The 25685-nt window shown below is 30.3% G+C and overlaps 2 protein-coding genes and 1 pseudogene across 2 annotated transcripts; all 3 read left to right on the forward strand.

Annotated features, from left to right (window-relative positions):
* Positions 1-920: 920 nt before the first annotated feature.
* Positions 921-2273, forward strand: LOC146881860 (uncharacterized; annotated as a pseudogene).
* A 112-nt stretch (positions 2274-2385) lies between these two features.
* LOC146881861 (uncharacterized) lies at positions 2386-3252 on the forward strand. The gene has a single exon (XM_085669379.1). It carries the CDS (start codon positions 2386-2388, stop codon positions 3250-3252), a length of 867 nt encoding a protein of 288 aa, XP_085525505.1.
* A 16599-nt stretch (positions 3253-19851) lies between these two features.
* Positions 19852-24899, forward strand: LOC114168363 (Prefoldin chaperone subunit family protein). The gene is made up of 12 exons (XM_028053146.2): positions 19852-19988; positions 20058-20278; positions 20638-20697; positions 20781-20948; positions 21808-21874; positions 22887-23095; positions 23193-23297; positions 23732-23765; positions 23859-23956; positions 24257-24298; positions 24391-24468; positions 24594-24899. The coding sequence occupies exons 2-12, from the start codon at positions 20072-20074 to the stop codon at positions 24648-24650; spliced, it is 1125 nt and encodes a 374-aa protein (XP_027908947.2). The 5' UTR covers positions 19852-19988; positions 20058-20071; the 3' UTR covers positions 24651-24899.
* The last annotated feature ends 786 nt before the right edge of the window (positions 24900-25685 follow it).

Below are 25685 nucleotides of genomic sequence, written 5' to 3' on the forward strand. Positions count from 1 at the left end.
ATGTTTTGAAACGATTGGAAATAGTCCTCATTTTTGGACGTCGTTAGTTTTGTTTGACACCTAGCAAACGGACTGCCACATATGATCTCGTTTTAAGCTGTGTAAGTCATCTATGTTTTTGCACGTGCTAATTAAATAGGAGCTTCAATTAAGTAAAACGAAAAGCATTAAACGTGTCCGAATTAAAAAGAAGGTGGCTAATCAAATTAAAAAGAAAGGGAAAGGTCATTTGTTCAATGGGAGAGTAATTTTGTCTGAACGAAAGCGTTGTAGAGACCAATCGAGAGCTTGAGGGAAGGGATTAAACCACTACACAGCAATCGGGAGCTTGAGGATAGGGATTAAGCATTGAAGAGTAGAATAGGGAGCTTGATGTAAGGAATTAAAGTATTGAAGAGTAGAATCGCGACCTAAGGTTAGTTCGTTCCTTCATCTTTTTTTTATTCTTGGTTTGGTTTGGTTGCATTTTTTGGTTTGTGTATGGTTCTATTTGTTTAGTTTGTCTATTGATTGAAAATGTAGGGCTGGAAATGGGGCTTGCAGTTGCTTTTCATCATATGGGTAGGTTCGAGAGGAATAAGGGACTTAGATACGTTGGGGGTGAGATTCATGTAGTTAAAGGGATCGACCCAGATTTTTGGTCTTATTTTGAAGCATTGGGCATCGTCAAAGAGTTTAAATACGGGGGTGATGTTAAACTGTGGTGGAAGGGTTCAAAAGAAAAGCTATTAAACAATCTATGAATGCTGAATGATGACAAGGAAGCAATTGCATTAGCTAACTTTGCAGAGGAGACTAAGGAAGAGGTTGATATATACGTTCAACATGTACCTAGTCAGCCTGAAGTCGTTCACTTTATTTGTGATGGTGTAGCAGAGGAGGTAGTGGCTTAAGAGAATTTGGTAGGAGAAGAGGAATTTATGGGTGAAGAGAATGTTGTACGCCAAGAGGAAGTACTGGGTGAAGAGAGTGTGGTACGAGAAGAGGATGTATTGGCTGAAGACAATGTGGTTGTAGAAGAGGAAGAAGTGGCTGCAAATAATGTGGTTGTTGAAGAGGAAGAAGTGGTTGCAGATAATGTGGTTGTAGAAGAGGAAGTTGTGGCTCAACAAAATGCGGTAGCAAAAGAGGAAGTAGTGGTTGAAGATGTTAATTGTGATGATGAAGAAGGTTTAGCTGGAGAGAAATTAGATGACAGTGAAGAAGAGAGGGTGGTAGATGATGATGGATTTGGGATGGATATTGATCCACTTGTTTGGAAGATTGGGCCTATTTTGGATAGGTGGAAATCATTCAAACGGAATTCAAGCAAAGTGAGGAGGAAAGGAGATATTGGTGAAGGGGCATTTGTTATAAATGAAGAAGTTGGAGTGCATGACATTAATGAGGACTACAATACAGATGACTTAGATTCTGATGTTGACAGTGATGAGGGTGCTGGCACAGTTGGTCCCAAATTTTGTAAGTTCAGACCTGAAGATATGAATAAAGAATTCAAATTTAAATTGGGAATGGAGTTTGGATCTTTGAAGGATTTTAAACAAGCTTTAATGAAGCATAGTGTTCTTAATGGAAAAGAAGTAAAATTTGTTAAAAATGATCAAAAGAGAGTGAGGGCAATTTGTAAGAAGAAATGTGGTTTTGTAATCATGGCTAGCAGGGTTGGAGGGAGGGAAACCTACAGAGTCAAGACACTTATTGAGCGTCATAAATGTGGAAGGGTATTTGGAAACAAAAATGCAAATAAGGACTGGATTGCTCAGGTCCTTATAGACAGATTTATGAATGTTGGTATTATGACTGTGGCTCAAATAATTGACGAGGTGAAGAAGACATATAGTGTAGGCATAACACCATGGAGGGCTGGGAAAGCAAAACAGATTGCCATGGACTGTTTGGTGGGGGATGGTCAGTGACAATATGGTCGTTTATATGACTATGTGGATGAATTATTGAGAGTGAATGCTGGAACTTTCAAGATTAAGATAAATCAACCCCAACCAACTCTGCCATCTAGGTTTGACTGTTTTTACATGTGTTTAGATGGATGTAAGCAAGGGTTTTTGGTTGGATGCAGACCCTTTATAGGTGTGGATGGTTGCCACTTGAAGACAACATATGATGGTCAATTGTTGGTTGCAGTGGGTAGGGACCCCAATGATCAATACTATCCGTTGGCTTTTGCAGTAGTAGAAAACAAATGCAAAGAGACCTGGAGGTGGTTTTTGACATTGTTGTTAGAAGATATTGGGGACATTGGAAATCATAAATGAGTTTTCATTTCAGATCAACAAAAGGTAAAGTATTTACATAAACTGGAATGTAAATTCATTTCATTTAACTGACATTAAATTCTAACTCTGATTTACATTTTTGCAGGTACTAATGACTATGTTTGATGAAATCTTGAATGGAGTGGAGCATCGTTTCTGTTTGCGACACTTATATAGCAATTTCAAGAAGAAATTTGGTGGTGGTGTAGTGATCAGAGACATGATGATGGGAGCAGCAAAGGCAACGTACTATGCAAGATGGGAAAAAAAGATGGGTGAGTTTAGAAATATCAACCCTGAAGCTTTTAATTGGTTAGTTGCCATTCCTAGGGAGTCTTGGTGTAAACATGCATTCAACATGTATCCAAGATGTGATGTCTTGATGAATAATCTGTCAGAGTCATTTAATAGTACTATTTTACTAGCTAGGGATAAACCTATCATTAGTATGATGGAATGGATTAGATCATGTATAATGAGTAGGTTTGCAACCCTTAGAGAGAAACTGAATGCATATTCAGGAACTGTGATGCCTAAACCACAGAAAAGGTTGGACAGGGAAATAGAAAAAAGTGGGAATTGGCTTCCTGTATGGGCAGGGGATTCTAAGTTTGAAGTGACGCAGGGGTTCACAATGGAAAAATTTGTTGTTGATTTAAGTAACCATAGTTGTAGTTGTTATTTTTGGGATTTATTAGGTATACCTTGTAGGCATGTTGTGGCAGCCATTAATTACAAGGTAGAAAACCCAGAGGATTATGTTCATGCGTATTACAAAAGGGATGCCTATCTGGCTTCCTATGGCCCTCAAATTACTCCAATCAATGGACAACAACTTTGGCCAAAAACTAATCAACCTGAACTACTACCACCCATTTACAAAACTCGACCTGGGAGACCCAAAAAGCTAAGAAGAAGGGAAGTTGATGAACATGTCAGCCATTCCAAACTTTCAAAGAAGAATACCATCATCAAGTAAAATTTGCACATTCTGAGATTCATGGGAAATACTAAGTGGATATGTTGCAATAATGAAAAACTAATCTGGATAACAGTAATAAAAAACTAATCACTGCTACAAGTTCCATTTCCATTCCAAAAACTAACACATAACAGTAACCAAATGTTTCAAATTCCATTACCATTCCAAGAATACCATTATCACAAATACAAACCACTTCCCACTAAAGTAATCTCAAACATTACAATTAACTTTGAACAACAACATGAACACCATTACAATTGTTGAGGCCCACGATATCACAAATAAAAAAAAATAGGAATGTCCCAATTTTTTTCTCTTGTTGCAATTTCATCTTCAACTTCTCATTTTTCTTCATCAAATCTAGTATAATTTTCTCCCTTTTCAAAGAAACTTCATCTTCTTCACCTTTTTTTCCCACCATCAACTCTTTTTCCACCAATGGCTTCACTTTCAGTTTCTTTCCTTTGAAAATCGAATTCCTCGTCATCAACCCATTCAAAGTAATTACAATGTGAATTGGTCTGTGAAAGAAAAAGATGAAACCATTACCACAATAACAAAAGCATCATCCAATAAAAGTCACGGAATTTTCAACTTACAGCCCAATTTCGACATCTCCAAAATAATTTGCCTTTGTTTTTCACAGTAGATGCCTTTAGGAGCAACAATCTTTCCCCACACCCATAGACTTTGGATGACATTTCTGAAGATGACGCACAACTTTGCGACATTTTGGAACCAGTATTCTGCGGCATACATGGAAACCCTTTGCTACCACTCTTCATCAGTGAAGAACGCAGCAACTTTGCCAAACTTTGCCTGCACAGTCACGATATACACCACTTCCTCACTACCTCGAAGCCACAATTCTCAAATTTAAATTTTAGGGTTTCAAACTTCTCCCAACCCCTCTTTTATTTAGTTGTCTTCCTCTTTAATTAGAACGTGCAGAAACATAGATGACTTACACAGCTTAAAACGGGATCCATACGTGGCAGTCCATTTGCTAGGTGTCAAACAAAACTAACAGCGTCCAAAAATGAGGACTATTTCCAATCGTTTCAAAACATGAGGGACCAAATTGGAGCAAATGGTAGTTGGGGGACTAAAAACAAAATCGCATAATACTTGAGGGATGAAAAACATAATTAACCCTTAATATTATTATAAATTAAATGTTGAATTGGTATTTATATGATTTTTTGAGATTGTTTGTGAAAATTGAGTTGTTGCATGTATCTTGTTGAGCGAATTTGAGTGTTGATTTTGATGTTGATTATTAGGAAGCATTTGTGAAGTTGATATTTCATGTAGACTCATTTGTACTAATGCTTATGGTGAAATTGAAATTGAAATTGGTCTGAAGTGGGGTATCTGAAATCATTAAGGAGTTGTTTAAACTTGATTGGAAAGACTCAATTATGAAAAATCTTATTATGTAGAATTATGCAAATCCAAGGTCAGAGGCTCACTACTTTGGGAGTCATTGAACAAGAATCCACTCGCTAAGAGAATCCAAAGTCAGGGGCTTACTGATTTGGAAGTCGTTGGTCGAGTATTTACTTGTCCAATGAATCTAAAGTCATGAAGCTTACTAACTTTGTAGTCATTGGTCAAGAACCCCTCACTAAGTGACATTTGGAGGAATTTACCTTTGAGAGTTTCAGTGATTTACTCGTTGGGCGAGCCATCTGGTCACTGGACGAATGGACGTTTCACCTAGCAAATAGATGGTCTCACTGAGCGAAGGGATTAGAGTCTAGCAGCCCATTATATGTGAAATTTTGTGTACTTTAGAAAGTGTGGATTATTGTTTACAATATGATTGGTATCTGATATGAATATAGACTGGGAGCATGAAATGTGATGTGGTTGCTAGAATTTCAAGGAGAAATTCTATGTGGTAGTATTTAGTGTATGTATCATAAGGATTCAATATGGAGGTATCCTTTCTCCAATAACTAGTCACGCTCAAGTAGAGTAGAGTAGGTTATGTTGTGAAAAGATGAAGGAGGTCCTAGTCACTGGACTTGATCAGGTCCTAGGCACGAAAGGGACATACCTTGTGAGTGGTTTAGTTATATAACCCTTTGAAGCCAAACTCCACAAAGTTTGGGAACCACTATAGGTACACACCACTAGTGAGTCTGATGTCAAATGCATGTATCCGGATAATCGGGTTTAGTATTTACTGATTCTATGATTATATGTATAACTGTGTGTGTTAAATTGTAACCTGATTTCTAGTTTTCATATGAATACTCCTTGTTTACATTAACTTACCATATTGCGTGTTTATGCTTATCTCTTTTGTAATGATCACTTAACTGTGTGAGCAAAAGAGGGTGCAGGTGAGGATACTCCTCTATTAGATAGCAGTGAGACAACATAATAGAGTCTGATAGTATAGAGGCAACTCATGTTTTGCTTAGAGTACTAAGACGGAACAAGAAAATCGTACGGACAAGCCCGCCTACACATAACCCCACAAATGAAATTATAAAGTAAGTAACCGGTCAAGCAAAAACACATAGCAGCCCAGACCGCCTACTTCAAAAGATAAGACGTCACAGACTTAGAATGTCGCAGACAAGGCTCCTGGTACCAACAAACATTAACTTAGGGTTTGGGCTTAGCCCAGGCCCATCTAGGACCCAAACAATGGCCTAGCCCGTAAGAAGGACAGACATAATTAATGACTCTATAAATACACGTGGACTCCATCAATTAAAGGTACGCTTTCATTAATCCCTTGATTAGAGAGATTTGAATTTTTGAGAGTCCTTTCGCTGACTTGATCGTCGGAGTCCTCTCTACAAGTAAACCCTCAAGAGTCCAAAATACATGCATCGACAAATGGCTTATGTAAATCGAGAAGGAGCCAACTCGAGAGGTTGAGGATTGAGATAAAGTGATATTTGTATCCCTAACATCCCTTATTTGTTTCGAACAAATATATATATATATATATATATATATATATATATATATATATATATATATATATATATATTACTTAGTTTTGTAATTTTTTTTTTGTTTTTCTTATTATTTATTTTTATTTTACTCGGTCAAAATATTTCCTAAAAAATATTTGATTTATTTTTTCAATGTTTTAACTTTACCTAGATAGAATACGATGATTTTTTTATGTGAATTTAATTACAAACGTTAAAGTGTAAGAGTTCTTTACTTTTATTTTTAAAATAAAAATGAAATAAATAACATGGTATCCTAAAAGTGAGGATGTGACACACATTGATAGTTCTTGGGCAAATATACTTAAAGATTTGTGATACTTACTAACAATGTTTTTTATCAGACAAATTGCCAAAACCATTTAAATTAAAAATTTTATTCTGAGGTACTTTATAAGATTATAAATGTTTAATAATGTTAACTCATTCAAATTCTATTTTGCTGTTTAGACCAAGGTTGATTCTACACTTTGTTTCACAGTCCTTTTATGATATGACTAGGAAAAAGAGATACAAAACTAAATTCTTTTTCACATGGTATACATAATATCGAATTGAATGAAAAAAATATGTATTATATTTAGAGTTGTCAAAATAGATCATCTGGTCCGATTTATCATATATTGATCACTTAGTGAGTTAATCTAATCCAACTTACTTATTAATGAGTTAAAAAAAGTTGAACTCAATCCACCACCGGTTGGTGGGTTAAATGAGTTAACTTACTAACTTACTTAAACGAGTTAACTTACTAACTTACTTAATTAAAAAAATACAATTTTGTTTCTTCAATTCCAAAAAAACTAAATTATAGTTATAATTAAAATCTAAATAAAATTCAATACAATCCAAATAGAATCCAAACTAACGTTCAACACCAAATACAAATTAAAATCGCAAAATATTATGTTTGCATTTGTCACCTAATATGTTGGCTAAAAAAATAGCTCAACTCAACCTAAATACAACAAAATTTTGTGATCCTTTATTTATGAGTGGGTTGATGAGGCAACCTGACTCACTACGAGTTCAATCTAGGTAAACCAATTTGTGGTAGATTGGGTCAAAAATTGACCAGTACTAAAATTTAAAAAAAAAATTCAATTCAATTCAATCCGAACTACTAAGTTTACCCATGGATTCTGACACAACTCTATTTATACCAAAAGAAAAAAAGATAAAAATTAAAAATTGATCATTTGTTGAGATATTACTCAATGTTAATAATTGATAAATGAAACCATCACAACTATTTAAAGTCTTTTACTGGGTGTTTGTTTCCAGCAACGAAAACTAAGCAGGAGTGCGAGGATAGTTCGAAATTCGAGGCAGCGAGTTGCTAAAAACGAAAACAAAATTGCACCTGTAGCTTTCCTCTCACAGATGCGAAAAAAAAATGGAATGATGCTTTTTTTATTTTTTTATAATGATCCGTATTTAAAAATTATTTCATAATTAATTAAATAAAAACAATTAATTAATTAAAATTAAATTAGATATTATTTTTTATTTTAACATAATAAATACTTAAATTATATTAATAAAAAATATTTTTAAAAATATATATTTAATTATCAATCCATTTATAAATTTTAATATACTTTTTCTCCATTTATAACATGTAAAATATAAATTGTTAACTTGGAAATCTAAATAGCTTTCATAAAAGCGTTTGTAGTGGTTTCACAAAGTAAATGGTATTCCTTTCACTTGACTTTTCGCTTTCTTTTCCACTTAACTCTTTAAATGCATGATTGAATCCAATACAGAACTAACGCTCTCACTTCGCAACTCTGCATTCTCTTCCTCACTATCACTAAGGTTAGGTTCTCCACTTCGGTCTATCAGGAATTGCATGCTTAAAATGATTTCATTTTCTGTTTTGTTTGACTAAGTTGTTTAAATTTGTTTCTGATGCATCACAGCTTATGGCTAGTGGAAAAAGTTTTGAGGGGAATTCTGGAACCACTGGAAAATGTTATGATGATGGAGATATGAAGGGAGAATATAGCATACCAAATTGCATAGCACTGCTGAAAAGACTAAAGATGAGTCTATCTTTGAATTTCTTAGAATTTGATTTTGCTCTAGAATTGATTAGAGATCCTTATAATAGAATCATACTTATGTGCTTACAAGATCGTACAATGGAAGTTTTACTTGGTTGGATTCGGTACAAGTATAAGTTAAATGTACGTCCCAATTAGATTGAGATTTGGTTTTTTGTTTAGCATTCCTTCTGTTTAGGGTTCATTTGTATGTCAAACACTGACTCTGAAGCACAATTTGTCTTTGTGTGAAACTGGTATAATTTTTGTTATGATTTTCAATTATTATTATGAGTATTGGAATTTAGAAATTTGTTTGTATTTGTTTGGTTGATCACATCTAATCAAACCTCTTTTAATAGATACCAGCATACATTCAGGCGCTATTACGCTTTGTATACACATTTTTTAAATATGAATAATAGTATCTTAATAAAATAATGTAATGTTATTAAGTTAATATATAAAATAAATTTATATTTATTAAAAATGAAGTGAAATGTTAAAAATAGAGTGAAATGAATAGAAAAGTTAATTGTTGGTGAATAAAAAAAATAAGATAAACAATTTTATAGAAAATAAGTAAAAATAACAATTAATTTTAAAAAATAATAAATAATTATATTATAAAGGGTAGAATTAGTATTATGAAATGTGGATATAAAATAGAGAATCTCTTTATTATTGTTATAGATTACATATTGGTGTTTAGTAATGGTATTGGAATCTGCTACATTAATTGTTTATTTATTACCATTAATTATCTAAAATCTAACCTTTTTTATCCATTTGGTATTCCTAATGTTATTTTCTTCCACAAATAACAAAGATTACCTTTTGGTATTCTTAGAATTGTGAATATCGCATGAAATCATCTGAATTTGGATTTGTGTTTTTTTGCTATTTCTTTTTAATCATTTTAAAATATACTGTTTTCAATATTTTAAAATATATTAAGTAAAATTTAATATATCAAATTAGAGACAATTTAGGGACAATTTTCTTCAAAGTGAATTGGAGTTATTTCATTTCAAATCACGGAATAATACTTTGACAAAGTCTCGGTTGATAAACTTTGATCATTTTTGGTAAAAATAAAAACCCTAAAATGTTATTATTTTACTTTTGTAACTTTCATACAAAAATAAAAAATATTCTATTCGGTAATTTTGTCAACTTTGTCAAAAAAAATCATTTTTATTAATTAAACAATAAAACATAATAATTATAAGAGCGTGGGTGAGAAATTTCTTCGTTGTTAGCTTTTATCCAACTTTCTTTAAGAAAATATTTTTTATTTTTTGGATTGGGTATTTGCTTTTTATATTTTAGGTATAAATACACATTTGGTATCCAAACTTTTTCGGAAAGTTCAGTTTGGTACCCGAACTTTAGGAATGTTCAATTTGGTACCCCAATTTTCTAAAGAGATTCAATTTGGTCCTCTCCGTTAAGTTGGAGTTAACACCGTGTCCGTACAGGACACGTGTCAAGTCATGAAATTTTTATTTTTTAAAAATTTTTTTTTTCAAAAAAATTAATTTTTTTTTCAAAAAATTTAAAAACTGCCATGTGTCAATTTATCATCGTGTCACGTGACAGCTTACGATCATGACATGTGGCAGTGTAATAGTTGTTTTCAATTTAGTACCCTAATTTAAATTTTTGGTTCAATTTAGTACCCAAATTTTTAAAAATGATTCAATTTCGTCCTTTCCTATTTGAGACCAAATTAGTAAATAAGCTTAATTATAACTTATATAAACATGTTAAAATAATTGTTTTGAATTTATACATCAAATCACTACACCTAAATATTCAAATTATTTTATTTTTTACAAGTGTAAAAAATTTCATGTATAAAAAATTACAAAGGTTAAAATGTAAAAAATAAAATAATTTAAGTATTTAGGTGAAATGATTTGATGTATATATTAGAAAAAGTTATTGTAACATGTATATATAGGTTGTAATTAAGCTTATTTACTAATTTGGTCTCAAATGGAAGATGACGAAATTGGATGATTTTAAAAAATTGGGGTACTAAATTGAACCAAAAATTTAAATTGGGGTACTAAATTGAAAACAATTATTAAACTGCCACTGTCATGATTGTAAGCTGCCACGTGGCACGATGATAAACTGACACGTGGTAGTTTTTAAATTTTTTGAAAAAAAATTAATTTTTTTGAAAAAAATAATTTAAAAAAATAAAAATTTCATGGCTTGACACATGTCCTGTACGGACACGGTGTTAACTCCAACTTAACGGAAAGGACCAAATTGAATCTCTTTAGAAAATTGGGGTACCAAATTGAACATTCCTAAAGTTCGGGTACCAAACTGAACTTTCCGAAAAAGTTTGGGTACAAAATGTGTATTTATACCTATATTTTATAAGAGAGGTTATTATGCTTGCACTATTGCTGTAAATGCTATTAACTAATAATAAGTTTTGCCAACTATAATTTTGTTATAATCATTTTAAAATGGATGATTTAAGGCTCTCTTAAGAAACATGTTTGAACAGTGTTGAACAATTTTTTATAGACCAAAACTGCAAACCCTTCATAGTACAATTTTTGTGGACCAAAATTGTAAACACTTCATAAGTACAATTTTTGTGGACCAAAATTGCAAACCCTTCATAGTGTAATTTTTCTGGCAAAAATTGCAAACATTCCAATGACACACAACTACCCAAGAGACCTATTGAGTTGTGACAAAACCAACTCTTTACTTTTATAGTATTTTTCTACTACTCTCTTCTTCATATTACTTGATGTGAGACTTTGGTGAATATCCACTTGAAAACCAATGTTATAAAAGGGTTAGAGTACTTTGTTATATTTATTTAAAATATTCTTTGTTGAAAGGAGAAAAAGAAAAGAAGAAGCATGAGAGACAAATTGATGTCGATGGGAGCTATGACAAATTAACATCCAAATACATGGTGTCTTTATATGTTAAATTATAACTTTGACTTTCCTCTTAATTTTTGTGTTAATTTGGTTTAGGATGTATGGTAAACTTTCTTTAAAATATATTTATTGGTAAAAAACAAAGTAAAAAACAAAATATATTAGTGGATGGATAATCACACAATTATATATGCTTCTAAAATATCCCATGTTAAAAATTCATTAGGATCATCATTTAACAACAACTCTAAAATAAAAGATGTTGGCGACTTTATTCTAATATCAAATATTTGACTAATAAATAAGTTTTTTAAATTATACTATTTGAGACACTATTTTTTATATTGTACATTTAACAATAGCATATATTTATTTCCATAAAATTTACAGATAAGAAAACATAAAGATTGACTCAAATAAAAGTCTAAATCATTACAAGTTTTACCGAATTAAAGAAAAATAAGTATGTGAAATCACAAACTCATGAAATTTTTTTGTCATGTCAGATTTAAGTTAAGAAGTGTCCTTAATGAATATAGACATTTCATCTCAGCTAAATCCATCGTAGACTCTATATAAATAAGGAGAAAACTTAATTATGGACAAAAATACCTAAATTGAAAGATTTTTTAGTTTCTTTCTAAGATAACTTTTTTGGAGTATTAATTAACTTTGTTTTTACAAATGGTTACAAGTATATAATCATGATTATTTTAAATTGTTGCCATTATTCATATGTGGTTAACATCTAAATGTTTAATAATGTCCATTGTGATTAACTGCATTTATAAGTATAGTTAACTTTTTTTATTTTCGTGACACCGAATTTTATTAAGATCCTGAGTCTAATATTTTATGTCAATCAGCATATTTCAATAGGAAGGTACTTGGTGTATGTATGATCCTGGAGATGCTTTTATGTTTTATAATGTTATTAAAAATTTTAATCGTTGTTAAGTTTACTTAAAAAGTGGTTAATAGTGCGATATTGCATAAATAGTTATCAGAATGTATTAAATATAGTAGTTTGTAGTGGTATCAGAATTTCTTTGCCTGAACCCTAATTTTTTTTTTCTTTCAGCTTTTGTTATTTTTAATGTTATTTTTTTCCGTAAGTAACAAAGATAATATGAAGAATAATCGAAGTCTTAAAACTCTCATCATATTTTCAGTTTTTAGTGAATCAATGAGAATGTGAATATAGTAATCCGAATTTGGACGCGGATTTTTTGTGTCGTTCTCTTAGTAGGTATTTAAAATACACTGGTTTTAATATTTTGAAACATACTAAAAAATTAATATATTTGAAAAATATAATAAAGGAACAATAATTTTTTTGAGAAACTCTATATTCCTGGTCATTTTTAAAACACTTAAAATTTATATAAAAAACATCAATTAAATGAATATCATGTTAATTATAAAATGAAGCAAGAAAAGCATGTATTGTTGTTTAGCTAGGTGGATAAACTTGGGTTACAAACTTTTAAAACTACAAGTGAAAGTTTCAGCAAATGTTAGAATGAAAACCATACTGAAATTACAAGTTATCGATCAGTAAAAAATTCTTCCAATGCCATAAAAAAAATGATAGGTGTTTTCCTTGTGTTCGTTTTTAATGATTTAATATTGAAAAATATTTGCGAAGATAGATTTGTGGGAGACTGTGGTGTTCGTATTTAAAGATTTGAAAACGAATGCGGATTTATGGGTGATAAATGACTTTTTACAATACTATTCTTAATTGTTTATCACTTGCAATGAAAGAGAGAGTGTGTTCTGTGATATGAAGGTGGAGGAATCGATGATGTTGAAATCGATTCTTAAACTGATTCTGAGAATTGGATAATTACTTATTTTAGATGGAATCGATTCCATCCATTAATATATATATATATATATATATATATATATATATATATTATAATAATAATATGTATTAATTTTTCCTATAAGCTCAAAAGATTAATTTTATATTTTAAATTATTAAAAAAATTATATATTATATCAATTAAATCACTCACAAACGTCATCTTTATATTCAAATAAGAAAACATCACATCACCTTCAATTTAAAATTTTAAGATAATAGATTTTGTAGCTCCTTCTCCTTATAGATTGTCCATCTCATCTTACTTATTCTAATCAAAGCAACTTCAAATTCACTTTTAATTCCTAACATGTAAAACTTTAATTTAAATGTTAACCTTAATTTAGTTAATTGAAAGACATTTTAATCATTAAAAGTGTTTTTGGAACTTTCTTGAGATTGCAATGTAGAACATATATCTAACATACAAGGGAGTGTAGTTGTCTCTTTTAAGTGATTAAAATGTATTTTTAACCAACCCAAATCTTTAATGTTGTGTTCACTTCATGGGATTAATTATTGGTGTGCATGGATTAAGAGGTGATTTGTGTAACATCCATAAATCAATAAATAATATATTACTTTATAAACATTTTATTATATATTATTATCATTACAAATATAAATATATATATATATATATGTAAACTAACATATTGTTAGGTAATAAAAAAAACAATTGGATAAATAATTATAATAATTTTGTTTCAATTATAAGAATACATAAATTTCATAATATATAATTAAATATGCATTATGATACATGTACGGGTTAGTTAATAAGTAAATAAAATAATAATAATATAATATAACTATAGAATATACGTATATGATAAATATATGTTAATGACCAGATAATACCATTAGTTACAGCAGCTGAATGATGTATTGAAATGATAAAAGAAGATAAAATATCTTCTAAAAATAATCTATAACTAACCTAATAAGAACTACACCATTAAATACTTAGTCTAAATGAAACTAAGTAATCATTACACCACCACTATAAATAGCAAAGAGATGTTGGAAGGCAGGAGTGGAAAAGATACGGGTGAAGGTGCATTGAACAAAAAGAGAAGAGAGGAAAATAACAGAGAGTGAGAGCGTAGTAGCAAACAAATCCACATATCACATTGGTGCATTTTTCACAATAATTAAGGTAAGGGAAGGAGACATCTATCATTTTATCTTTTTACTATGATTATTTTTATCTGTTCATAATTATTTTTATCTCTATATTTATCTTAAGTGAGTTGTCCCTAATCTCATTCTAATTTATATTTAGTTCCCATTCCTACTTATTTATTTATATTCATCTCCAGTTGTACACAAGTCTTATTTATTCAATTTATATTTATCTCCAGTTACATACTGGTCCTTTTTATTTATTTATATATTTTTTTAATTATTCATTGATCCTATTTATTTATTTATATAATTATATGGTTTAATATTGAAATAAAATTTATGATAAATAAAGATTTGATTATTGTAGTTGGAGGTATGACCTTAGGGATTTAAACCAGTTAGTATTACTCAAGATGGGATGTTCTTGAGTTACTTTGTTGGCCATGAGCTCATTTATCCTGACTAGTCACTACAAAATTAATCAATATATTTATAAAAGTATAATAAAAATTCAGTTTTATGGATTGGGAGAATTTTCATTTCATTTTATTTTATTATGATATGTTGTATTTTTTTTTGTGATATTTGTCCCACTTCCCTATTTTATGATTGTGTGTGAAAAACAAAATTTTATAACATTATCATAGATGGTTGCTCCGAACATGTCTAATCCCTTCTTCGCCGACATTGTGACTATTTTTCCAGGAAATGCATGGCAAACCATTGCAGTAAATAATTCTGTAACATTTCAGGGAACATGAAACTCTACCATTACTTCTTTCTCTGCTCCGAATGCGCTGATTGTCAACGAAGGACAAATCGGAGTTACCTTTTATTTACCCCCAACAGTCCAAATGAACCCTATCCATAACTTTTTCCCTCCACCTGTTTGAAAGTCAGTATATAAGGGAAAAACTGTAAATAAATAATACTTTTCCCCTTCTAGTGTAGGAAATTAAGATGTACTAAACGATGTAGATATAAGATGCATACAGTACTGTAAATGTGTGTGTATATATATATGTATATGTATATATATATATATATGTGAATATTTTAAGTATAATCAGATATCATCGTATAATTTTGCCTTTAAATTTTATAAGTATATTGTAGAAAATAATAATAATTAAATGAATAGAATTATTTTTTTCGTCACATTAGATGGTATCAGAGCGACGTTTCATGCGAGATCTGTGAAATATGCTCATTATATTTTTTTTACTAACTCATACAATTCCATATGGCAAACATTAGAAGGAACAATGAATTAACTGAAGCAATGCAAGCTATCTGAGACATGGTTGCTGCTCTAATGAGGAATCAAAGACCTGAAGGAAACCCTGAATCACAAGGATTAAATGAATTTAGGAGAAACAAACCCCCACAATTTTTTGGAGGATATGATCCAGAAAAAGCTGAATTATGGATTAAAGAAATGGAGAAAATATTTTGAGTTATGAACTATGCTAACAACCAAAAGGTGAATTATGTTGTATTTATGTTAATAGGAGAAGCCGAATATTGGTGGGATGGTACCAGGAGATTACTTGAAGGAGGAAGAATAATTATTACCTATGATGTATTTAGAACAAGGTTTTTAGAAAAATATTTCCCTAATGATGTGAGGAGAGCAAAAGAAATAGAGTTTATGCAGTTGAAGCAAGAAAGTATGACAGTAGGGGAATATGCTTCCAAGTTTGAAGAATTAGGAAAATACTCTACTTTCTTTTATCACCCAGAGGAAAGGATGAAATGTATAAAATTTGAAAATGGACTTAGGAATGAATTGAGAAAAGCAGTAGGAATACTAGAAATTGCTGATTAAGCAGTAGGAATACTAGAAATTACTGATTTTCCTACGCTTAAGTGTAGATTTTTGTAAGATTTTGAGAACAACCAAAATATCAAACCAAAATATTTGGACCCTAGACAAATAAAAATAAACGTATTGAGTGAAAACCTTACAATCGTCCATAATGGAGGACCCAATCCAACCAATCTTCATCAGGAAATTCTAGTAGACCTATATATGATCATATCAGATGCTTTAAATGCGGACAAGGTAATCTTGCTAAAGATTGTCATCTTAAGGGACCAATCTGTTTCAAGTGTGGGAAACCTGGTCACCTATTCTTTGAGTGTGGACAACAAAAGCCACATTTCAATCCAGCTGCAACTAAGACAAGACCTACCACAACAGGAAGAGTGTACACCATGACTGGAGCTGAAGCTGCTGAAAACCATGATCTAATTCAAGGTATGTGTTTTATTAAAGGAAAAACTTTAAATGTACTGTATGACTCAGGTGCAACTCACTCATTCATTTTCAATCATTGTGTTTAACATCTTAATATGCCGACCTCTTTTCTAAAAACAAGTTTGGTTGTTTCAACTCCCACAAACGATTCGGTAATTACTATTATAATATTTTTTGGGTTAAATATGTTTTTGGTCCCTTAACTTTCAGTGAATTTTGGAATTAGTTCTTTTTGAAACTTTGAACCAATTTATTCCTTCATATCTTAAATTACGTGGATTTAGTCCTTTTAATCAAATTTTGTTAGATTTATTTGATGTTACATATGCATTTCAGGATTGTATTTGAGTTGTTTATACTGATTAATACATTTTTGCTTTAATGTTAAGTCAAATATTATTTTGAAACGCTCTTGAAATGTCAAATAAACTTAAAAAAATTGATTAAAATGACTAAATCCACGTATTTCGAAAGATGAAGGACTAAATTGGTCCAAAGTTTCAAAATGGACTAATTTCAAAATTCACTGAAAGTTAAAGGACCAAAAACATATTTAACCAATATTTTTTTAATGGTTAAAATACCTTTTTGGTTCCAATTTTCGTCAAGTTTTGTCAATAAGTCCTAATTTTGTTTTTGTGTTCAAATAGGTCCTAATTTTCATCAATTTTAATTGGGTCTTTTTTCTGCTAATACCGTTTAAATCATTAACGACCATGAACAGTGACTGTCACATGTCACTTCGTGTTTTTTTTTTAATTTTTTTAATTTTTTTTAAATGTCCACGTGTCAATCAGCAGTGTGCCACGTGTCAAAATTAATGTTATATATTCAATTTGATCTCTATATTTTTTTTATTCATTTTAGTTTCAATTTTTGTTAACATAAACCAATTTGGCCCCTCTCCAAATTAAAACCAAATTTAATTTTTATATTAAAATTCATATTTTTTATTAAATATTTTTATATAATATATTAAAATTCACATCATTATAACTTTGATATAAAAATTAAATTTGGTCACATCTTCAATAGGGAAAAAATTGGTCAATTTTCAACAAAATTGAGACTAAATTGAACAAAAATAACAAATATAAGGATCAAATTGAATATAAAACATTGATTTTGACACGTGACACGCCGGGTTGACATGTGAGCATTTTAAAAAATAAAATAAAAATTTAAAAAAACCACGAAGTGACACGTGACAGTCAGTGTTCATGGCCATTAATGATTTAAATGGTGTTAACAACAAAAAATCCAATTGAACAAAATTGATGAAAATTAGGATCTAATTGAACACAAAAACAAAATTAGAACTTATTTGACAAAACGAAAATTGGAACCAAAAAGGTATTTTAACATGTTTTAATTTATCATACCAATCAAATCACTCAAAAATTTTCACAAACTTTACTTCCAAATTCACTTACTATCTCCTCTAAATTCCTTAAAATAAATAATATACAATTCATTATCAATTTCACTCAAACTCTCACTCTCTCAAACTCATCCACTCTGGTGAAGACACCATAAGTGATTTTAACCAACTAAATTATAGTTTTAATGAGCTAAAAGATCATGCAACTCTGGTTTTTGTTAGGTGAAACCATGGGCACTTGAAGCTAAATCTCTTATATTTATCAAAGTTTAAGAACATGAAACTTTGAAAAATTTTTGAGCGAAAGCTTTGCCTTTTGCAAAATGATTCTTGGATTTATTCCTCAAGAATCATTCATTAAAGAAATATTGGTTTGATTATTGTACCTTATAAAGATAATTATTTTTTGTTATATTGAAAATGATTGTTATAATTATAAAAGTAGGAAGTCGATTAAAATGAAGAGAATTCTCTCTAACTAATTATTAATATTTACATTATATATGTATTTATAAATTTTATTATTCAGGTATTATATTATTAGGATTATTATTTATATTATATATTGCTATTAATATTATTATTATTATTATTATTTATAACTATATATAAAAATATTTTTTTTGTTATTTTAGTTTTTTTTTTAATTATTATTTTAAAAATTAATTATTTCATAAATAATTTTTTTAATTATGTTATTTTTTTTTATAAAAAAATTAACGTTATTTTAAAAAAAAGAATACATATTTTATTTTTTTAATTTTATATTTGACATATTTTAAAAATTAATTATAAATTTTTTATGAATCTTAAATAAAAAAAAATATTTCTTTGTTAGATAAGTTTATTGATGTTTCTTTTACTAAAATATTGATAATCACCTTAAAAATCATCGTGTTCACATCTCAAAATATCAATTTTACTTTTTAAAATATAATTATTTATTAAATTTTTGAAAATTGACCATTATTTTTACAAACTTTTTTATAAAATGGTCTATCTCTACTCTTATCTTTTTATCTATTTATCAATAATTATTCTCTCATCTTTTTTGATATATTTCACTTTATGTTTAATAAATATAATTTTATATTTATATATTAACTTAATAATATTACATTATCATCACTTACTAATTAATATATATATATATATATATATATTCTTTTATACTAATTTTGTTTTTATTTAAAGTTTAATTATATTTATTTATAATACATTATTTAAAAATAAAATTAATATAAATATATATGTATATATTAATATTTTATTTTATTTTTAAAATATATATTAAGAGAGAAAAAATTGAAAAATATATAAATTTAAAAAAAAACCATTAAAAAATAAAAAAATAGTAAAATAAAAAAAATAAACTAAAGAAAAAAACTTAGAAATAAAAAAATTAACCTTTAAATAAAATTAAAAAATATAATTTTTTAAGATTAATGATTACATAATAAAAAAATAAAAAATAAAATATAAGATATATATAATTAATTAGTTAAATTAAATAAAATTATAGAAAAAAAATCATTTTAAAATTATTTTTTGTTGAAACTTTTGTTAAAAAAAATGATATTAAGTTAAGTTGAGTGTAGCTGCACAGAGTGAGAGAGACCAATCCGCTCCTCCTCACTTTCATCAAAGTACAAAACCTTTCCTCACTTTCATCGAAGTACAAAACCTAGACAGTGAACTGACCAACCCGCCGCAGACCAAGCCATTGACGGCCACCGCCGCTGCCGCAGACCGCACCACTGCCGCTGCCGATTGACGGTCTTCCCCCACCATTCACGGTCCGCTGCCGTAGGCTCGCAACCACTCACGACCAGCGCCGCCACAGAACCGCAGTCTCGCAACGCAACCACTCACGGCTCTCGTTGTTTTCCTCCCAGCCATTGACGGCCACCGCACCGCAAGCCAGAGGAGCGCCACCACTCACGAGCTCACGCGACGCTGCGGTTGTTTCCTTTCCCGCCACCCATTTGACGCTGCGTCGCTGCCGTTGAACGTTTCCTCCCAGCCATTTGACGCTGCCACGCCACGCTACGCGACGCGAGGGAGATTGAGATCAGGTGAGGAGGCGCGCACGACGGTGCCCAGAGCGGCGGTTCCCACGCAGAGCAAGGAGGCGCCACGAACAGGTTCGTTTATTTATCCTGATTTTGCCCTAAGCTCCATTGAAACAATAATACTGAAACCACGAAGAACAGTGAGAGAGAGGAATATGGAAGAATCAGTAAAGAAAGGTACTGTGACTTCACTAGCGTCTCTGTTCCCAGTAGAGGAGGCGCAGAAGGCGGCGAAGCACGTCGAAGACGCCATTGCCGACAAGCGCAGCGAGCTCGATAGGGTACGAGATTTCGTCGCCGACAACAACAACCTCGTCAACCTTGTCCATAAACTGCCTGAAGAACTCTCCCACGACATCATGGTAACCAATAAAAAACCCCTTTTCACGGGGCAATAATATATAATCCGAGATAACTTAGTATTTTTTATTTTTTTTTACTTTTTCAATTTAGGAGGAAGAGTGAGTAAAAGCAGAAAACATTAGGTACTGTTTTTGGAGTTATCTTTAGAATTGATGTTTTATCTCGATAATTTGTTCAGTCTTTTAAGGCATGTTTTATTCGACATTTGATCGAGATAGAATTTTAGTTTTTTTTGAAGAATAACTTATAATCCTGAAATATTATATCTAGTTTAGTACTTATGGTTAATTTCACCCTTTTCGTGTTTCAACTTTTATATTTTTCTCTCATTAAACTATTTCAGTTATGGGGTTCTTAGGTTCCGTTTGGAAAAGCAGCATTCTTCCCTGGTCGTTTGATTCATACCAATGAGTTCCTGGTATGCGTCTTACCCCTTTCGATTCCTTGATTGAATGTACGTTTTCTCTGTGGCGAAAGGTTTTGATTTGTTTTGGTTATTAGGTTCTTTTGGGAGAAGGGTATTATGCAGAGAGAACTTTGAAGCAAACTGTTGAGATTTTGCAGCGAAGAGGGAGGTCCTTGGATTCGCATGTTGATTCCCTTGAGGCTAATATCAAGGACCTTGAAGCAGAGGCTTCGTTTTTCAATGCCACAGCTTCTCAAGTAGCGGTGAGGGTTCACTTCTTTGTTTTGTTCTTCACTTTGATGATAAGTTGAATTTGATTTGTGTTTAGGCAATTTTGACGGTGACTTCTGTATTCTGCTTTAGAAATAGGTTGTGGTTTGATTGTTATAACCATTTAGACCATGTTAGAATAAGTTTATGTGTAAGCACCTGCACTTGCAAGAGATGGAAGTAAGAATTTGCAATGAATTGAGCTTTTCTCATAACATATGGGATAGTTTCTCAAAAAAGTAGTGTATAGTTTTAGGTTATGAAAAAAACTTAATTCGTTTTACTTATTTTCTTCTCCTATAAGTGCTTATTTAAATGCTTCTATAATGAGTTCTTCCATGATAAGTGCTTCGTCAAGTTGTTTACCCAAACACATCATATGTTATGATATTAGAAGTTTACCTTTTTTCACTGAACCAATAATCCAAATTAGGGTGTTGTTAAACTCTAGGGAAGAGAGAAGCATTGAGCTGAAACCATGTGTTTTTGAGACAGCACGAGTACTTTATTTATATTGAGAAAAAGGAATCTATACGAGAAGATTTGATATACTTTACTAACAAATATATGATACGAGAAAAAATAAAAATATTTCTAATAATAAATGTATAATCTAGATATTCCTGATTACACAAGCTCTGCTCCTTATTTTTACACTTAGAACAATATTTCGGGTTATATAGGATCAGTTCCTTGTTTCTATAATTATAAGGTGTTTTATTATACCATCATACTATGCTTCAATTTTTTATGATATTCTCTTTGTGTTTGTATGCTTTTGTTAGCAGTTGGTATTAATATTTTGATGTTTGTATGAATTATTAATTGCTGTGGTGGTTTAATTTGGCACAGGAGGGTCTCGTGGAGATAAGGGAAGATTATGTGGAGGAAGATTCTAATGAAGGGGAATCCGAATCAAGTATGTTCTAGCCTTACATATATATTTCTTTCCAATATTTAAGGTTGATACAAGATGATAGTTAAAGTTCATGATAAGTGGAAACTGGTAGAGAGAAGGCTGGAATGTCTGGATAAATTGAAGTCTTTTGTCTAAGATTTTATATTTTTATTAAGATTATACATATAACAGTAATTGCCATCCTCTGGGAAATCAAATTTCATTTTTGCTTTACTTTGACTTTTACATTCTACTACAATTTGTTGGCAGTAGCATTTATGATTTATTATTTTGATGGATATCCAGATATTTTGTTTGGATTTGCATGGAAGATTTGAAATTTTTTACCATTCTTCTTGAACTCTGTACTTATGTTTTCGATTTTATGATAAACAAATTGCAGAGCCACTTACAGTTCTTTTTCCATTTCACACACTTATGTCCAAGCTATTAGCTTTCAGATACTACTTATGCTTATTCAAATAGCTTTTATATTTGAAATCAGTCATGTATATTCTAATATAGTGTTGAGTACTACTCTCCTATGCTTTGTTTCGTTGTTTCTTTCACTTTCTGAGTACTAGTCAAAATATTTTTGGATTAAATCAGTTTTTTGTGTTTGTTTTACTTTTGTAGGAAGTAAACCTATATGTACACAATAACTGATAAATAATTAATTTGAAGTATAAATTGATATAGTAATTTCAAAAGTATCTACATATTCAAGTATGAGATGGCATAGTTCTATAAATAAAATTATGCACTTGCAAATATAATTTTGTTTCAAATTGGACTGAATTAGTTTTCAAATTTATATTTGAAGTCTGATACAATCTGCATAATCACAGTTTTTCCTGCTCTTTTTTCTGAGCTTAACAGTTCCTGATGTTTAAGTGTGTTTTAGATCATGCTTATTCTGTTCAAACTTTATTTCGTTTTGGTATAGAGGTATGAACTAACCAATGACCATACTTGTAAATATGATGGCAATTTTGAAATAATTATTAATTGAAATGTTAATATTCTTTGCCAGGTAAACTGCAGCAAGATGCTCCTAATTTGGGAAATGCTGCACCTAATGATGGGGAATATGCTCGAATGCTGGCAATAATGGATGAACTTGAGAAAGAAGAGCTTGCTGCGGAAAGTGGCAATCAGAGTGATGAAAATGATGAAAGTACGGGTGATGTTGATGAGATGTCTTATCAAGGACATATTGATAACAATCTCCAAAATTCAAAAGTAATATTTTTATTACTTTGTTGAATTTTGTCTTAGAAATCTTGATAACAATAGACTTTGATAACTCATAACTCATTTTCTGTGACTGTTCAAACAGGATTTTCGTCAAAGGGCACCACTGGATCAGACAAATGATAAAATTAAAAGAGCTCAGCTTCCAGAAAAGCAACATCGTAGAGAAGATATAACTGATCAGTTAAATGTAAGATACCATCTTCCTGTATTGTAGTTCCAAATAAGCTCATGCTGGCATTTCTGCCATAACATGAAGATTTTATTAAAAAATAAAAAAACAAAACAAAAAAACATGAGGAGACCATACCAAATTCATGATAAAAAAATACATCTCAAACATAGGCAAGAAATACCTTTTATGAAAAAATTAAGTAAATACATAAATGGAAAAAAGTAAATCAATGCAACACCAGTAGAAAACTAAAGCTCAATAATCAAATTCCTCAGTTTATCATTAACTAACCTGTTCACCATCCACAAATGGCCTTGAAAACTTATTAAAGCATTTTAGAAATCCTTACTTTTGAAGATTTAGCATTAACTTTTTCTTAAAGTTTATTATGGTATGTAAACTCATCAGCTGAAGAATCATGCTTTCTCATTCTAATTTTAAAAATGCAGTTTGCTAGCCTGGGAGTGCAATCTGCTGTCAGAGGTTTGTCCTTAATAACTTGCATCTCATTTCCTTTGTGTCAGCTGTTTGGCCACCATTTTGAAATTAATTTTTCCATTGTTTCTGAACTATCAGAGAGGGAAAAACATGTAGAATCCATTTATCCTAGTGAAAAGATTCCTGTTGGTTCTAAAGAAAAACCAGCTCAATCAACTATGACATCAAAAACTGAGGTATGATGCTCTTGTGATTAAGGCTCTGAAGGGCTCAAGGCTGTTATATTGTAGGATACTTAAGGTTTCATTTTAAAAGCTTTAATGAGAAAGCTATGGTTTAGAATAAATGAAGACTGAAATTTTGATATTTTAAATTTAGTCAACGTATGTTGGACTTAGAATAAGGTTGTATTTGGTGCTTTGAACAGTATTCTTAAATAGCTATTTAAAAATATTACAAAAAACTTGATGGAAAATTATGCAGATGCTTTTACCTTACAGTGATCCTTAATATGCATACAATTATTTCCTTTTCAGGTTCCACACCAAACTGCACAACCATCATTTGACAGTCGCAAGGTGTGTTTACACATCGTAGTTTTTGGACTCATTGGTCTTAATTCCATGTGTTTACACAACCAATAATTTTTTCTAATAAATATTTTCTGCAGGCTTTTCCTGGCTCTATTATAGAGCATGCTGAGAATATAGAAAGATCTTCAAGAGAACAAAGTTCTGCTTCATCACAGGTAGATTTAATTTTCTGATTATGTATATGAAAAGATTTTATAAGCATGGTGTTTATACATGATGTTTTGCAGTTTCATCATTAGCTTAAATGTATCTATGCTAATCACGAATTTGACCTCCACAGATTTCTGGTTCTCAATCTTCAAAACCAGTTTCCAGATTCAAAATGCAAAGAAGATAACTAAAAAGAGAAGGTTGGAATTTTTGTATTTGGCGATCTAATGGCGTAGCATCCACGATTCTAGGATGTGCTGCTTGAGGTCAAAAGTAGAAAGAGTAAAATGGGGATGAACTGATTTGACTTTTGAGTAATGAAAAATTAGGACCTTGTTTCCTACTTTGTGGTTACTATATATTATTATTAATATCGTTGTGTTTTCTTGAAAAATTATCTAGAGTAGCATACATGGAAGTTTATTTTACTTTTTCATTAATCTTATTATTTAGTCAATGCAATTTACTTTTCTTAATGAAATTCATGTAGTTATTTTCTGAATAACTAATTGAGTTACTTTTAGTTTTAGCACATTCAGAGATACCATTTAAAAATTGAGATGGGTAATTAATAAGAAAATTTATAATGAAGGGTAAATGATGTTGGAGAATAAGCGATGTAGTGCATTATAGATTACAAAATTAAGAATTGCTATTGTAATAAGAACAACAATTAAATTGGGATTGTTTTCATTTCTCATCTCTCCTTTTTTTTTCTTCTCTCTTTCTTTTCATCTTTATTTTTCTTCTCTTTTTCTATATTAACGTAAAATGTACTAATATTTATATTATATTTGTTTGAATTACCAATATATGTATCTTAAAATTACTAAATACATTAAAATCAGCAAATACCTTTTTATAAAACATTACCATGTATTTTTTTTATGTAGAATAGAAATTAAATTATCTTACCCAAACTAAGAATTTAAAATTTAAAAAATAAATAAATAAGTTTATGAAAACATTTAAATCTAAATAATTACAAATTCAAATGCTTTAAATTATCTAAAATTTAAAAATTATTTACCCAAAAAATAACATAAAAGAGTAAAGGAAAATGTGAGCTATTGAATTTTCTTTTCCGTATTCATTTTAATATGTTAACGGAGGTTGGTGTTTTGCTCGTGCATATGAATAAAGACTTTATTCAGATAAGTACAATTCACTTCAGAAATCTCTAAACCTTGAGACATAGTTTGATATCTTTTAGTTATGAGAA

This window comes from Vigna unguiculata, chromosome 11 (genome assembly GCF_037176805.1).
Source record: "Vigna unguiculata cultivar grain cowpea cultivar isolate G323 ecotype 2 chromosome 11, ASM3717680v1, whole genome shotgun sequence".
Classification (NCBI taxonomy): Eukaryota; Viridiplantae; Streptophyta; class Magnoliopsida; order Fabales; family Fabaceae; genus Vigna; species Vigna unguiculata.